Raw genomic sequence first — 17,792 nt, 5'->3', positions numbered from 1 at the left:
GATCTGACCAATGCGGTCAAGCCTTTCGTATCGTGTGCAACTCGGTATTTAAGTGCGACTCTAAGTCATACTTAAATCTTTGTGAAACACCCCCCAAGGCCTATTAGATGAAGCTTGGTGTTTCTTTAAGTTAATTAGATTCCCCTTGTGTAAATCTCTACTTTTAAGGAAGAAAAGTGAAGTATGTCATTTGAAGCAGTATACTGGCAAATAATTATTTCCTAAATTTATTCACATGTTTCATTCTTTTTACCCCACCTATGGTCATCTGTAGTTTACAGCAAGAGAAGGAAAGATGGCAGACGTACGTAGACGAGAACGCCGACAACGAATGGTTGCTAAGCAACTGCATGACGGCCGCGGCATTCCTGACGTACTGCGGCGGCATGACCTCCGACTCCCGTCAACGCTTTGGAGATTACATCAACCAAGTCTGCGTGGATACGGGATTCCCGATCCCCAAACGTCGCGTTCTCAAAGACGTTTCTCTCATCCAGTTCCTCTACACACCCGTGAGTATCGACTACCATCATTGAATATACATGTATGCACTCATTGGCCTGAAGTGACAAAGGTTGTTTTGAGTCTGGTTTGTAACCGAGGTTTATCCACATTTCTCGCAATTATTTAGCCTAATTCTGCAGGTGTATTGAGAAACTCCAATATAATGAATCTTTACTTTTACCACAGTGCGCTATTGAAATTTATGCTATTTACCAAGATCACTGCATTATTGAATCCACTGTTTGTGTTGATTATCTTACATAAACACTGGTCTCAAATTGATAAGAATATGTACCTATTTTCTTGGCTATATAAAATCCATTCTCAAGTATGGAATGGGCTGAAAATGTCAGGACATTATCTTTGTATACAACAAGAGAGATACAAAATATTCAAAATTCAACATTTTCACAGTAAATCGATGGCAGAAAAATAGTTTAATGGCCATCACACTAAGATTGGCAAAATAGATGATACGTGAACTCAAATACAATTCACATTAATGACTCTTTAGCAAAGCTTAATTCAGATGAAAAGATGAAAGTCCATATTTTATTGTTCGAAAATAGTCATGAAATGAAATACTCCAAAAATTTGCTTTGCCCAATTGGTCTAAGGCCTGGCAGCCACTGTGCAGCTCCAGATCGGTGGGGCTCTATCCCCTTTACACCAATGAACGCCAAACAGGGTAGCAGTAGCTCCCATCTTTTAACGTCTTTTGGTCTGACACGGCTAGGGTTTGAACTCCCGACCTTCGGGTTGTGAGACGGACTCTCTACCAACGGAGCCAACACACCGTGATTGATTTAGATGCACTTTTAACCAAGCAATATGAAAATTTGTATCCATAATATCTCTCTAGGTTGAGATTGAATCTTTGAAGACGTTGAAGCTACCTAGCACACCCAACTCACAGGACAATGCATGCTTTGTAATGCAAGAACATAGCTCCACAGCCTGGTCTCTTCTGTGTGATCCTACAAGTAGGATCCTGGATTGGATCAAATCTTATCTCAATCAACAGCTGGTCATTATCAAGTATCATGTAAGTGATTGTTGTCTCATTGATTTGTTGATTTATTGATACCATACAAGAAGCATTTGTTGATCTAAAGATACCATACAAGTAGATTTTTTTATTATTTAAAGATACCATGCAATAAGAATTTGCTGATTTAAAGATACCATTCAAATAGAATTTGTTGATTAAAAGATAATTTAGAAATAGAATCCTGGACTAAATCAAATCAAATCACAATCAACAACTGGTCATCATCAAGTTTTAGGTATTAAGCGATTATTTTCCTACTAGTTTATTGATCTTAAGATACATACATGTATGTTCTTGTAATTCTATCGATATTGTAATTCTTGTTGCACTAAATACGTCAACTGGGGAGGGGGGAAGGATCCACTGTTATTAGATTTTACGCAATCTTTTGTGAGTAGTGCACGTGTATGACTCTTCTTTGTTTTGGAATATTAGTTTTGAGGATAAGTGAGCCTCAAATATAACAGTCATTTACACATACATGTAGGCCTAATGAATTTTGGAATGGAAATGTTTGTTTCAGGATCTCTCTCTGGACGTACCATGTCCTATTTGTCTAGATTATATTTCCTCTTGATCTGTTTTTGCTATTTAATAAGAATATTTTGTTGACCAATCATCTGTTATTGTCAAAGCTGATGAACTGGTTTTTTTATGTATAAATTCCAGTGGTGATATATATTCAAACAAAATGTTGTTATACAATGTCAATGATTAACTAACAAAAAATAAGTACTAATGCACATTAGCGACAAATTACTTTACTTTCAAAAATCATAGGAGCTTAGAGCACAGCTGGAGACTTGTTTGACTGAAGGTACTCCACTACTCTTGATGGATTGTGACGTAGACAAACTCGCCGAGGATCCAAGATTCTATAGGTTACTAAGGAGCAGACTGGCTTTTATCAACGGAAAGGGCAATTTCAAAATGATGGTATGTATGCTGATTTGGATTGTGATGATGGTTGTGATGATGATGATGATTGTGGTGATGGTGGTATTGGTGTTGGCAGTTTTGGTAGTGGATGTGGTGATGATGGTGATTCAATTCAATTCAATTCAATTCTTTTATTTCATTTCCATTCAAAACATAATACAAAGTAATATAAAACAATATAAATCAAATACAATTTTACAGAAGGGCATTCTTACTTCGTAAAAAAAAACACAGTATAATATAGAGCATAAATGGATATGGAAATGAGGGGGATGAGGTTTCACTGATTGTCATGGTAATGGTGGTGATGATAATGATATTGTTGATGATGATGATGTTGGTGATGGTGATGATGATGAAGATCATGATGATGATGGTGATAATGATGATGGTTATAATGGTGGTGGTGGTGGTGATGATGGTGGTGATGGTGATGATGATGACGATGACGACGATGATGACGATGATGATGGTGATGATGATGATGGTGATGACGATGATGATGGTGATGATGATGATGGTGATGATGATGATGGTGATGATGATGATGAAGATGATGATGGTAATGATTATGATGATGATGGTAATGATAATGATGATGATGAAGATGAGCCTTTTGTGGTCTCTACATACAGGTTTCACTGTTTATAAAGACTACCCAGTGAGTGTTTCATAAAGCCGTTGTTTAAAGCTACAAACAACTTGAAGCGCGACTGGAACATGTCCTCAGGTGCTAAATTAGCTACATGGAATATATCATTTAGCACAAGAAAGGGTCACCAGTCTTATGTAGAGTCATTTGTATTATATATTATCCCAATTAAGATCGGAATTCTGATTTTTTAAATAATTTCTTTTTCAGATTTTTATTTTCTATTTTTATTATTTTTTTCATGAAATCCTTTGCCCAAGAACATTCTTATACTGTTTTTTACTGCTTTTTAAAGTCAAATAATAAAACTATTATGCAGACTCACCTTGAAAAATCACCTATGATTTCTTCACTAAGCAAGAGCTTGTAACCCCGACCAGGGTGTCTCGGACTTCGTCGCTGACTTAGCGACCCCTGGCTATTTTTCAGATTATTTTCAGAGGGGAATATCATGCCTGGTTACTTCCAAACAGCTTTTTGAAACACCAACCTGCTCATTGAGACCTCTTCTCATGTTCCCCTTGGGTATGGTCTTTATGAACAGGGCCCCATTGCATAAAAGTTACTATTATAGTAACTTTGTCATCCAACGGTAACTTCCATGGTAACGATGCTAAGCAGCCAATCAGAATCAAGGATTACAGGGTAGTTACCATTGGATGTCAAAGTTACCATTATAGCCACTTTTATGCAATGGGGCCCTGGGACTGTGTTTAACATCTTATTTGGTCTTGATCTTCAGGTGGCTGACCACGAGGTAGAGTGCCATCCAGGATTCCGTCTCTACCTTCACACCACCTGCCAGCCTCACTGCGTACCCCATGCCTTGGCTGCCTACACCAGTGTGATGTACTTCTATCAAACCAGGGATGACTGTGAGGAAGAGCTTCTGGATCGATTCATGACCCTAGAGAAGGCGAGACTTGAAGAGGATAGGATCACGGCCTTGAAGGTAAGTCAGAATCAAAAGGTCTGGGGGTAGTGTCATTAAGGGATGCGATTGATAGAGTTGATTGTGAGAAATAGCTTCTAGATCGATTCATGACGCTAGAGAAGGCATGACTTTGGGAGGATAGGATCACGGTTTTGAAGGTAAGCTAGAATCTCATGGTCTGTGGGCAGTTTCCTAATCTTGGTGGAATGGGGTGGTATCATAGAGATATATGATTGATAGTTACAACTGATTGTGAATAAGAGCTTCTGATCGTCTCATGACCCAAGAGAAGGCGAGACTAGAAGAGGATAGGATCACAGCCTTGAAGGTTAGATTGAATCTTGAGATGTGGGGGATAGTATCATAAAGGGATATGATTGATAGTTGAAACTGATTGTGAATAAGAGCTTTTGATAATCTCATGACCATAGAGAAGACTTGAAGAGGATAGGATCACACACTTGAAGGTTAGCTTGAATCATCAGGTCTGGGGGTGGTATCATAAAGAGATGTGATTAATATTTACAATTGATTGTGAGAAAGCTTCGAGATCGGTACATAATTGAGACGAGAAGAGGATAGAGTCAAGGCCCTGAAGGTAAGCCTAAATCTCAAGGTCTGTCACAAAGGCAAAATCACCCTTAGTCCCGATAAGTTTCTATTCTGTTTTATTCTCACTTTTTGATAATTTGTATATCTCCTATGCTGATCCGGGATGGGATCTTAAAGCAGTTTGTATCTTGTTGAAAGGGCATTAAAGAAATATTGTTATTAATATTATAATGATGATGATTTGATTTGTTTTACAGGAGAGGATTTCAAACATGAAGCAACTGGACCAGCTTGAGGATCAGATGCTAGAATGCTTAGCCTCCGACAACAGGCTCCTCAATGATCTAACTACTACAAAGAAACTAGGTGACATGAAGAAGCATTATGATGAAACAGTTGAGAGGTGAGTAAAGCAAATACAGGCTCGTTAGGTTAAGTTTGTTGGACTAATATGGATTTGATAGTTTGATTACTGGATGATGACATTACTTTTCTACTGAGTTATACAATCACAGCAATGCTAAAATTATATAGCAGAAAATAATTCAAAAATCATTATTGCAATTTTAAAATCTCTTGTTTAAATTTACCAGGCAAAAAATTGATTTTTTTTTATTGGGGGGGAGCATTTTTTTTTACGATCTTCTCCATCATTGTATATAAAGCTTGAATATTTCAATGAAAGGGGATGTTTTGGGGCTCTTTTGATAATTTCAGGGACAAAATTTCCCAGAGCCCCTATATACCCAACCAGGGGGCCGGCTCATAAAGCAATTTGTAGGTTAAGAGCGACGTTAAGAAAGACTGGTGAACCTTTCTTACATGCTTAACCATCGCCGATGAACATTGTGGTGTATACCATTCACCGCAAGAAAGGATCACCGGTCATTCACAAAATCGCTCTTAACTTACGAACAGCTTCATGAAGCACCCACCAGACAGGGTATCCCAAATCCCTTTTCAGAGTCCCATTAAAATTCTTGCATCTTTACAGCAGAGATGGTGTTGTTGGGATATGCCCATACTCTTCATCATTTTACATTGTGTGATTGTGTCGGATTCATCTCGCGTTCATGACAGCTGCCCTCACCCCCCTCCCTCCCTCTTTACAGGATTCCATGCATCCTCCATCCTCAAACCCAACTCTCCTACTCTCCTGTTCCACTTGCTTCTTCCATGTCTTCTTCAGCCGACCCCTCCATTTCTAGCCGTCCACCACAAACTCAAAAGACCTTCATAAAACATGGCTGTCCTCCCTTACCTGGCACATATCCAACCAATGTAGACCATTTTCCTTTTTGATCTGGGGCTTGTTACAGAAAGAGGTGTAACTGAAATTATCAAGCGCAAGTCCTGAATGTGTGTGTTTGAAAATCAAAGTTGCATATGCTTTTTTTGAATTGTGTTTAAACACAACCCTTCCTACAACTGGCTCCTGCTCTGTTGATTTCCCTTCAGCCAAGAGCGTGTCCAGATCTCTGAGAGTGCAATTCACAATGCAAGGGAGGGCTACCGGTCTATCGCCCGTAGAGGAGCCGTCTGCTTTGACGTCTCTCGAGGGATGTCGGAGGTCAACTTCATCTATCAGACGTCGTGGCAACAGTTCCTGGAGACATTCGACATCTCCATCAAACATTCCGAAAGGTAAGAAAGAATAATAATGCTTTTCTCTTTTTCCGCTCTTATGAAAATTCATCTATATATTTATTTCCCTGAAATCTCAATTACAACTGTATACAGTGTATGTTTTAATCAAGAAGTAGTTTCATTTGCTACTTGATTGCTCGACTCTGATAACTCATGCATTCATCTTTGATTTTCATGAATGATGATTTCTTTCATTGCATGGAGAATGAATGTATTTATCTTTACTTTCATGAATGCTGATTGCAATCATCTTTCATTTATTGGAGATTGGATGCATTCATATTTGATTGCATGAATAATAATTTCAGTATTCTTATAATTGTATGAAGAGTGAATGCATTCATCTTTGATTACATGATAATAATTCCAATATTCTTCAATTGCATGAAGTCAAGACTGCATTCATCTTTCATTGCATGAAGAGTGAAAGCATTTATCTTTCATTGCATTGAAGAGTGAATGCATTCATATTTGATTGCATTAATAATTAATGCACTCACTTTTGATTGCAGGAACTAAAGTTATATTTCTGAAATGTGTTAATTCTCCCTTATATCTGCTCTTTATTATTACTTCCTAATCAAACTTCAGTGTGCTCAATGAGATGCATGATTCATTATTCTGTTGACATATTTTAAAAATTCTATTCTGATTAATTATGACATTACTTCTACTATTTATTTGGCAAAGTGATAGTATGGTTATCATAAAAAACATCAAATTTATTCTAGCACCATACTCCGTAGATATTACATCATATTGTGAAAGACAAAATTATGTTCGCACCATTTCATTGCATTGTTTGAAATTTTACATAAAAAGTTTGGAAATATGGAGAATTGTACACTCAATTTAGTAGAATTACAGATGAAATATTTCTTACCGAAATTTGTACATGGAAAATAAAGTAATGAAAACAATATACCAATATAATACATATTGCTTGATATTATCACTTGCAGGCCACAATTGTAGTATCCCTATTTTTGATTTACACATATATAACAAGCTATCCATACTTATGAAAAGAATATTTGTTTACATAATAATATACAGGTTATTTATGATTACTGTGTTTCTATTGAATTATTAATGTTTTTTTATACTGACATGTTTGCTACGAGTTAATTTTTATTTCGACATTACCTGACTTACTTTTTATTCAGCTCTGTTATATTTGATTCAGCATTTTGATTTCTTATCTCTTTATTCATTTGACTTTTACTTGCATGAATAATCTTTCAATTTTCCTGCTTGCTTGCCCCCTGGCCACAGATCGTAAGTTTATCATTTCTTCTGGTACACACTATCATTTAACTCTCTAAAATCACTTAGTTTCATTTCACAATAACAGGCTTGATGTTTTGTGCACAGGAAAAAATGAAGGTACCTTAATTTTAGTCCTGTCCATCAGATTCACCACAAAGAAGACTTTCACAGAAGCCTTTTTTCTATCCCTTCATTGTTTTTTTTTTTTAATGGAAGATTCCATAACAATAAAAAATTTAAGGAAGATTTCTAATTCAGGATCTAAATCTTAGCTTAAAGCTGATTAAAGACTTTGTTGATGTGACAAATGACATCTTGACTTCATCTGGAAAGAAAATTTGATGTCTTTGTTTTCTGCCTCCTTCTCTTGTCATCATCTCTTAATTAAGTTGTATAAATGGCTTTATTCAAGAATGCAGTTTGAAAAGCATAATTCTATCTTCATCATAGGAGACCATTCCTGTAAATTTTCATTCCATTTAATAAGTTTATCATTGCACATTGATTATTCAGTATTTACACAATCCATATACTATATAGATGTTGACACTTTGCCATCAAAGTTACGAACAAGAGATAAAAAACACAAAAAACCTGGCATTACATATCCATACTTGCACTCATTTTTACCTTAGTCCATTGTATAGAAGTGTGTTTCATGTTTTTATTAGTTTGCAAAAATGTTTTTATTAGAATGCAAAAATTTCAATTTTGCACATTTGTGGTGATTAGTTTCTATGTTACCATTGAACTAAATTGTAGCAAGTGCCTATAAAGATGAAGGAACATCTATATCACAACTTTGAGTTGATTTCTTTAAACTTATATCTTTGATGGAAATGATAAAGATTTATTTCGAAAACTATAAATGATGCAAATCAATTGCAATCATAACAGAATTTGGTCATCCTTAGTCATTTCATCTGGTATTTTTTTTTTAAATGGTACCGTGATATTAACCAATACTATTCAATTACAACTATAACATTATAATTTGTTATTTTCCTATTAATTTTATCATTTTTAAAAATGGCACTTCCATAAGTGTAGTATATCAGATATTGAACTCTTGTGACTTTTTGATAGTTATTTGAAATGAGTTGACATTCGTTTTGAAATTTAGTCACAGATATTGTCATTGTTTTGCACATATTGAAATGAATTGAACTGTTCTTTGAAGAAGTTTTCCTCATTGGATGAATGTGCTGTGCAAAGAAGAGTTAAAGTGATGGCTAAATTCCATTTGTGTGTCTGTTTGCATATTCTGGTGCCCTGAAAAAAAATTGATCACTTTTGTTGTGAAAAAAAAGACAGTGGCAGTGGAAAAAATGAAGGCTGTAAAGATAATTGCAAATTAAATATGATGCTGTGAAATGAATTGATGAACAATTATAGTTGCATTTTCTATCTAGTATTATGATTGTTTGTTTATCATTGTATGATGCTCTGTCAATAGTCAGAGGTGTTGGGGTCCCAGGAAATGAGGTCTTAAATTCAAAAGCCCATATTCTGCAGTCGAGTTTAACTTTAAAAGTCCATGGTTAAACTCTGTGCTAAAATTATGGAAAGCCAAACATGTCAAAAATCTGTGTACATTGCATCTTTTTAATGTTTACTGTGATCTCCCCTCATTCTTTAATGTTGGAGACAATAGTTGTCTCATTGATATTTCCTAGACAGTTAATAATGATTTCAGAGTCAAAATGACTGATACATTGGACTTCTATGGTAAGATAGTAACGTCACAATTGGCTATCCATAGTTATACCGCTGCTTAAAAAAAAGATGTATTTATTACTTTAGACCAGAGTTTACATGTATATTAAACCGGGTAGGTGTTTCATGAATGTTGTCAGCACTGATTAAATTGTCAGTGCTGACAATGTCAGTGAAATACTTGGTTTTTATTGGCTGAAAGGCGCTGGCTCCTGACTGTTACAGTGGTAACTGTCGGAAAAGACGGCTTGTCAGTGCTGACAACTTTCATGAAATGGTCCCTGATTTCAGAATATGGGCCAGAATGGGTCTTATCATATTAATGTTAAAGGGAGGAGATATACATTCACCCGCAGTTAAGCTATTTCCTCTAATCATCTTATAACTGTACAAGCATATAATATAATAAAGAGAAATGTTTATTTTTGACTTGAAATTTCATGTTAGCGAGAAAACATAAAACAAGGGGCAGAGGGCCACAAAGATTTAAGTGTGGTATACATGTATAAGGCATCACTGCTTTAGTCAAATCGTACTACATGTAAGAGTATTCGCTCTACTGCATATTAATCAATAAGATATGTTTGTAATAATCATTATCGTCGTCATTATTATTATCTCATTGACAGGGCTGCCGTCAAGGCTGTTGTTGAGAGATTGACGTTCAATGCTTTCCAGGCAACAGCTCGCTCGCTGCTAGAGAGAGATAGACATATCTACTCTGTCTTCCTGGCTATGGAGGTAAGCTTAAAAATAACGATGAATGATCATACATGTACATGTGGTTATACAGAAGGACGATGTGTCTACAAAGGCTACAAGTTTGGTTTCGTTGGAGTAGTATGTCCCATTGACACATGTATGACGGATGCATCTATAAAGACTAACTGTATATAAAGCCCATTTTCTTTGTCTCTATAAGATCTTTTTATACAGGTATTGCTATATTATAGGAACCTGTCCACAAAGACCACCTGTACATGTATACAGACCACTTTTTTATGCCCCCCGCAGACAAAGTCCAGAGGGGGCATTATGCGTTGCCCCTGTCCCCTGTCAAATCAACATTTTTCTGAGATGGACTTGACCTTTAATTATGTTAATCCATATGATTCATTTGTTTTCCATGGCAGGTGGAAGATTCGATTGGCAATGTTGGGTTCGGTGAGCGCGAATACGTGATCTCGCCTCAGCTTGGCTCTGCGACGATGAGCGGACTTGGTCTATCGGCCGCTTCTGATCATAGGGTGTGTCAGATTAGGAAACCTTTCGATTGGATGCTTGATGATCAGTTTCATAATCTACAGGTGAGTATATGGATTTAAAAAATAAACTAACGTTTGAAATTTCAGGATCAGGTTATCTAATTACTTACTAGTTAGAAAGATAAAATACTCAAAAGGCACATTTTAAAGAAAATTAAAATATATGATGCTATATATAAATGGTTTAAATGTCAATTTTAACCAAGAATTAATTGACAGTTGAAATGTTTCAATTGCAGCTTCACTTTTGTAATAATATTGGGATATGGTTATGATTCCCAGAATTGACCCATTGCCAAAACTTTAGCTGGGCATTAATTCTGTTCCATTCTCTTTCTCTCTTAGTCCCTTGTTAATAGTTTTGAGTTGCTTGTTTTGTTTTCATTCTCTTTCTCTCTTAGTCCCTTGCTAATAGTATTGAGTTATTTTTTTTCCATTCTCTTTCTATCTTAGTCCCTTGCTAATAGTTTGAGTTTTTTTTTACATTCGCTTTCTCTCTTAGTCCCTTGCTAATAGTTTTGAGGGGTTTTTTTTCATTCTCTTTTCTCTAATAGTCCCTTGTTAGTTTTGATTTGCTTGTTTTTTCATTCTCTTTCTCCTAGTCTCTTGCTAATAGTTTTGAGTTGTTTTTTCTATTCTCTTTTTCTCTTAGTCCCTTGCTAATAGTTTTGATTTAAAAAAAAAATCTTTCTCTCTTAGTCCCTTGCCATCAATTTTGAGTGGTTTCAAGACATGTTTGAGAGGATGCCCAAGGATGGCAGAGAAACCCAGTGGCGTACGTTGGGAGAGCACGAGAACCCGGAACTCCATCCTCTACCCGAGAAGATGGATGATCATTATAATCCCATGCAAAGGCTCATGGTTATCAGAGCATTCCGTCCTGACAGGATCATGCAAGCGGCTACTGTGTTCGTCGGCAAATCACTTGGAAAGAAGTAAGTATACTACTTTTAAAAGCGCAAGGGGAGGGAAGTGGGGAGGCATAGAATCATGTAATATTTCATATTGGAAATTACGAAATATTGTTTATTAAGTCATGTTCCATGTTGGAGCCAGGACAGAAAAGAGTTGTGTAGACTGAAATAGTTTTATTCTGCCTAAGTTGAACAGTTTATTTCACCAAAAGGCTCATGTTAAGTAGTCTTGAATATATATTATCATTAGAATGAATTAATAGATATCATTTATTAATGAAAAAATTAGGTGCGCATGATTGAATGAATCAGGGAGTAATTGAATAAAATTGCAAATGACAATATTGATTGATAGAAAAAATGATGAAAATCCATATATTATTGTTCGAAATAGACATGAAATGTAATACTCCGAAAATTTGCTTTGCCCACTTGATTTGATTGCTTTGCCCAGCAGCCACTGTGCAGCGCCAGATTGACGAGGCTCTATCCCTCTAATTGTTGAACGCGAATCAGGGTAGCAGCAGCTCCCATCTTTTAACGTCTTTTGTCTGATGCTGCCGGGATTTGAACCCCCGACCTCCCGGTTGTGAGATGGACGCTCTACCAACTGAGCCCACACACCGATGATGTAAATGAATAAATGAGATGAAATGAATACATTAAAAATATCTAAATGAATTGATAAATTAATAAACAAATTGAAAAAGGAATAAATATTTGTTATTGTAATCTATCAAATCTTTCAGGTATACCAATGATGTCAGCATCGATCCCAACGTGATCTTGAGGCAGACCTCACCCGTCATTCCCATTCTGCTTCTCTACACCCGGGAGGGTGATGTGGCTGAGAAGATCTTCCAGGAGTTCTCAGCCAAGAAACAGGTTCAGGGCTTGGTTGTCAATCTCAGCAGTGCTGAACATAACGAGGAAAGGAGAGCCAGGAAAGCAATACAACATGCAATGCAAGAAGTAAGGAAAATGGTCTTTCTTGTGAATGATTCAATATGACATTTGAAAACTTAATCAGAATAATGCTTGATTTTAAGCAACTATAACTCAATAAAGCAAACTAATTTTCTCTCACTGAGTATGAGATAAAAGTACCACGACCTCAAAACTTATGGCATCCACAGTTAAATAACAAAAAAATGATAACCAACTGAAATGTAATGTTATGCCTTAGCTGGCCTCTAAGACGGTTTGTACATTTCGGTGAATAAATGAATATAATCTGACAAAGATAATTTCTTCTTAGGGGTACCATAGTTATGCTAAAGAGTATCCGTAATGCCACACATCTCCTGAATTCGCTAGAGACTTTACTACAAGAGAATGATACAAACAGATATTTATGTAATCCATCTTTTGTTAATATTCCTTTTAGGGTACCTGGGTCATGCTAAAGAGTGCCCATAATGCCACGCATCTCCTGAATTCGCTAGAGACTTTACTACAAGAGAATGATAACAAGCAGGGCGGTGAAAGCCCCTTCAGGGTTTGGATCTCGGCACAGGTCAGTAGGAGTATACCGGTCAGACTGCTCCAGTATGCTGTCAAGGTTGTCATTGATACTCCCAAGGTAGGTGATGATGATGGCAAGGATTTTAATGATGGTAATGGTGATGGGGATCATGATGATGATGATGAGGAGGACAAGGAGGCGGTGATGATGATGATGAGGATTGTGGTGATGATGATGATAGTGATGATGATGATGATGATGGTGATATTGATGATGGTGGTGATGATGATAATGCTGATGATGATGATGGTTATGATGATGATGGTGATGATGGTGATATTGATGATGGTGATGATGATGATGATGATAATGATGGTGATGATGATGGTGATGATGATGATGGTGATGATGTTGATGATGATATGATGATGATGATGATGATAGTGATGATGGTGATGATGATGATAATGAATATGGCGATGATGGTGATGATGATGATGGTGATTATGATGATTATGGTGATGATGGTGAGGTTGATTAGGATGATTATGATGATGATTATTATGATGATGATGAGGGTGATGATGATGATTATGGTGATGATGATGATGATGATGATTATGATGATGATGAGGATGATAACAATGTTGAAAGTACTGATGAAGGTCATGATGGAGATGATGATGGTGGTGACAAGAATGATGACGATGATGAAGATGGATATTATGATGATAATGGTGGAAGTTTTGATTTTCATTATGATGATTGTAGTGATTACGCTGATGGTGGTGATGACGTGATATGGATGGTTATGATGATGATGATGGTGAAAAGGATGATAATGACGATACTGATTATGATGATGAAGTTGAAAATGTTAATGATGACAATGATAATGATGATGACAAAGATGAGGATGATGATGATGATGATCATTATCATGACGGGGATGATGACGATGGGGATGATGATGATGGCAATAGTGGTTATTAGAATTATGATGATGATACTGAAGACATTGATGATGATGATAGTACTAATAAGAAGCTGGAGGAGGATAATGTTAATACTGATGATGGTGGTGATCCTAACACTTCAAGTACTCCCTCATCGCATGTCCCCCATTCGATCCTCAGATCGTCAAGGAGTCTCTCTTGCGAGCAGTCAGCTCCTTTGAACCGGAACAACTCAAGGCCAGTTCCCGGTCGGAGTGGGTCCCCCTACTTCATAACATTGCAATGGTTCATGCTATGATCAGACTTCGAGGGCGCTATGGCCTCGCTGGATGGAATTATCCTGACGTCATGGATTTCTCTCATAACGAACTTACTGTGAGTAGATTTTATCTTTTCTTAGCGGTTTGGTAGTCTTCTGAATTTGGCATTCATCATGTCATGAGAATATTAGTATGTTAGAAGTAAAAATAAAAAAATACTCAAAAGCATTAATATGTGCTCCATGAAATACCATCATGACTTTTATATCACCTGTTGAACATTATTGCAAGATGTCACATGATTTCATAGGCTTAATCAGTTAATGGCAACTTATTTCACGCATGTATATATTTCTTATTGTTAAAGTCATACATCAATACTTATAAATATTCAGTTATTTATTATTAAAAGCTCTATATACAGGCTGCATTGAAAATCAGGAATGTTAAAGTATTTTCTGAATTCTGTATATATTCACATGCACAAAAGTCAAGACGAGTTGGGTATTCTTTTGATTTTTCAATCTTTGCTACGGGAAGGATTGAATATTGCTGGGATAGCATTCCGTATTGCCTTGGCAATTGCATAGCAAAGAAAATAAAAAAAACTCTTGTGGAGCAAACTTCGGTTCTGTCCCAATGCTCAAGATATTTGGTACCATGCCAAAAAAAAAATTCATTTTCATAACTTACTCCCTAAATCAGCAACATTGGATATTACAGCTTTAACTTTGTAATGAATCAGCATTTCCCAGGCTATTGTTTTGCCCAGAGCTCTGTTGAGCATTTTGTGGTCAAAGTCAGCTTGAGCACCCTCGCACTTTTTACAGCTTGGTACGCATAATAAGTACATAGCGATTTCTAGTTGTTTGAAATTTTGCCTACAAGAAGAAATGAACATGACTAACATTATGTTCCATTTTGCCACAATAATTGCCTGCTCAGAAAAATCCTTTGGAGCAAACTACTTCTTCAGTTCTGGCCCAATGCCTGTGATGCTGGGTACACACAATGAAAGGGATTTCTAAACACTGAACATTGCTAAGATGGCATTCAGCGTTGCCATGGCAATCCCATAGTAAATAAAATCAGAAAAATCCTTTGGAACAAACTACTTACTCACTTCTGTCCCAATGCTCTTGATACTTGGTACACACAATGAAAGTGATTTCTAAACATTGAACATTGCTAGGATGGCATTCAGCGTTGCCATGGCAATTCCATAGTAAATAAAATCAGAAAAATCCTTTGGAACAAACTACTTCCTCACCTCTGTCCCAATGATCTTGATTCTTGATACACACAATGAAAGTGATTTCTAAACATTTAACATTGCTAGGATGGCATTCAGCATTGCCATGGAAATTCCATCGTAAATAAAATCAGAAAAATCCTTTGGAACAAACTGCTTCCTCACTTCTGTCCCAATGCTCTTGATACTTGGTACACACAATGAAAGTGATTTCTATTCATTTCATATTTTGTGGACAGGAAGCACTGAACATTGCAACGATGGCATTCAAGCATTGCCACAGTAACTGCATAGAAAATAAAATTAGAAGCAAACTACTTCCTTAATTCTGGCCCAATGCTGATGGTACGTGGTACACAAAGTGATAGTGATTTCTAGTTCTTTGTAATTTTGCCTACAGGAAGCATTGAACATTGCTAGGATGGTGTTCAGCGACAGCCCATCGGAGAATGAATCTCTGAAAGGTATCTCCTGGATGGGCCTGAGATACATCTTAACTGAGATCATCTATGGCAGTTACATCAACGATGACTACGACAGGACAAACCTTTCCGCCATGGTGGACTACTGGATTGGACCAAATGCTACCAAGAGGGAGTTTGAAGCCACAAAGTGTGAGTACCAGTCCTTGAGTGTGATTTCTAGTTGTTTCAAATCTATCTATTTTTTACATACCCAAGAGTGTTTTAAACAGAGGATGTTAGGTGATGGAAGGCCAAGGGTTAAGACTTGACTTTATCTCTGCCTTCTTAAACATAAATCTTGACATAATTGATTAAGTGATAAAAAAATATATACTTTGAATGGAGCAGTGTAAATCAGTGTTTCAAATATTGTCACCCTTTTCATGAGAGACAAGGAAATTTTGAGATACATGTGTTAAGAATTTGTCTTTGTTTTGTATTTTTTTAAAGGATTGAAATTAGGGCATTCAGTCTAACTATTAATACCATTATAGTGCAATATCTAAGAAATCTGGTGATCTGATCAAGACTTACATGTGTCATGTATCTTGAAAACTATTTTTTCATCAATTTCGACCTCTTGTGATATTGTGTGAAAACAACGATGATATGCTGAAAGTGAATAAAAGTATGAAAAAATAGTACCTATATCTGATGGTGATTATTTTTTAGCATAATTATGTTGAATGGAAATGCTTTACATCACCTTGAGACAATATTACTGGTTTTGAGAAAGAACACTCACACGTCAGCCAAATCATTGGTTTCGTACCCCAAAAACATCCACATCATTTTCATCCTTATTTTGTCCACTGAACACTGCAGTGAAATTCCGCATCCCGCCGGCTTTCTTCAGCAATTTCGTACGAGTGAGTTCCTTGAGTCAGGCCATAGAGGGCTTGCCGAACCATTTCCTTGACGTCCCTGAAGCCTGTGGTATGCACACATCATACGAGGTAATTACCACTATTCAATATTGTTACATTAAATTGGCAACATCTCCCCTTAGATTGTGTTAACTTGTGTCATGCATGTAGTCCACAATCCTGATGGGCGTTTCATCAATATTTTCATCCGACAAGTTGTCAGATCTGACATCTTTCATTGATTCTGATTGGCTGAGAGGCACTGTTCCTATGGTAACTGTCGGATAAAATGGGACTTGTCGGATAAAACGTCCGACAAGTCCTTTCATGAAACGGCCCCCTGATGGGTATTTTATCAACATTCTTTGTCTGAAAAGTTGTCATATCTGATGACTTTCTTTAATTTTGATTTGCTGAGAAGCATAATTCTTTTGATAACTATAAAAAAAATTGAGATTAAGCATCAATGTCGGATCAAACATTAAACAAGTCTTCTCATGAAATGCTCCTCGCGATTGGTTCTACCATCTAAATATCTAAGTTTTTCTATGATGAAGGTAGCATGAAAATATTCAGAAAACTTTTTAATGGTTAGACACTTAGCTGAATGATAAAGAAAGCAAAAGTGACTCCATTTTGTGGTAGGTTTCTGAAATTTGTTGTTTGAAGTTGATTTTCCATTTGTTGTCATCTTCCAGACTTCATTTGTCTCTCATCACAGGTTTTTAACTAATTCATATTACGTAGATAACCTTTGGCATCATATTTCTTTACTTCTACCAATTTGGTCAAGCTTGCATGAATATAAGCTAAAAAAAAACTTGGACAAAATGATGAGGCATTCAACTGAAGTGATGGTGATTTGTGCAATGTTTCTCCTTTGAAAAATTGAGTTTTACTTTGCAAAGGTTTTTTTTCTTCCAAGCTTCATGAGTTTTGACAATGCAAATTAATCAAATGAATTTTACTTTTGATTTTTGCTGTACTTCATGCAACTTTGATGTTTATTGAATAAGATATAATAATATATTATCTTCACATCATTACCAATCTAAATGCCCCCCTGTCCATATCATATTATTACAA

At 36.3% G+C, this 17,792-nt stretch overlaps 1 protein-coding gene across 1 annotated transcript in view; it reads left to right on the top strand.

Moving 5' to 3' along the window:
* Positions 1–17,792, top strand: part of LOC121413912 (dynein heavy chain 8, axonemal-like) — a 117,946-nt gene that overhangs the window by 85,138 nt on the left and 15,016 nt on the right. The window contains exons 67-81 of the mRNA XM_041606916.1: positions 275–512; positions 1,367–1,549; positions 2,336–2,491; positions 3,889–4,098; positions 4,890–5,035; positions 6,091–6,276; positions 7,555–7,557; positions 9,894–10,005; positions 10,398–10,571; positions 11,229–11,464; positions 12,193–12,415; positions 12,831–13,025; positions 14,045–14,239; positions 15,777–15,990; positions 16,666–16,796. Coding sequence (XP_041462850.1) covers positions 275–512; positions 1,367–1,549; positions 2,336–2,491; positions 3,889–4,098; positions 4,890–5,035; positions 6,091–6,276; positions 7,555–7,557; positions 9,894–10,005; positions 10,398–10,571; positions 11,229–11,464; positions 12,193–12,415; positions 12,831–13,025; positions 14,045–14,239; positions 15,777–15,990; positions 16,666–16,796 — 2,602 coding nt within the window. The remainder of the gene's footprint in view (positions 1–274; positions 513–1,366; positions 1,550–2,335; positions 2,492–3,888; positions 4,099–4,889; positions 5,036–6,090; positions 6,277–7,554; positions 7,558–9,893; positions 10,006–10,397; positions 10,572–11,228; positions 11,465–12,192; positions 12,416–12,830; positions 13,026–14,044; positions 14,240–15,776; positions 15,991–16,665; positions 16,797–17,792) is intronic.

The sequence above is a fragment of the Lytechinus variegatus genome, chromosome 4 (genome assembly GCF_018143015.1).
Source record: "Lytechinus variegatus isolate NC3 chromosome 4, Lvar_3.0, whole genome shotgun sequence".
In the NCBI taxonomy this organism is placed as follows: Eukaryota; Metazoa; Echinodermata; class Echinoidea; order Temnopleuroida; family Toxopneustidae; genus Lytechinus; species Lytechinus variegatus.
The sequence above is the reverse complement of the archived record's forward strand: the minus strand, read 5'-3'. Positions and strand labels throughout refer to the sequence as shown.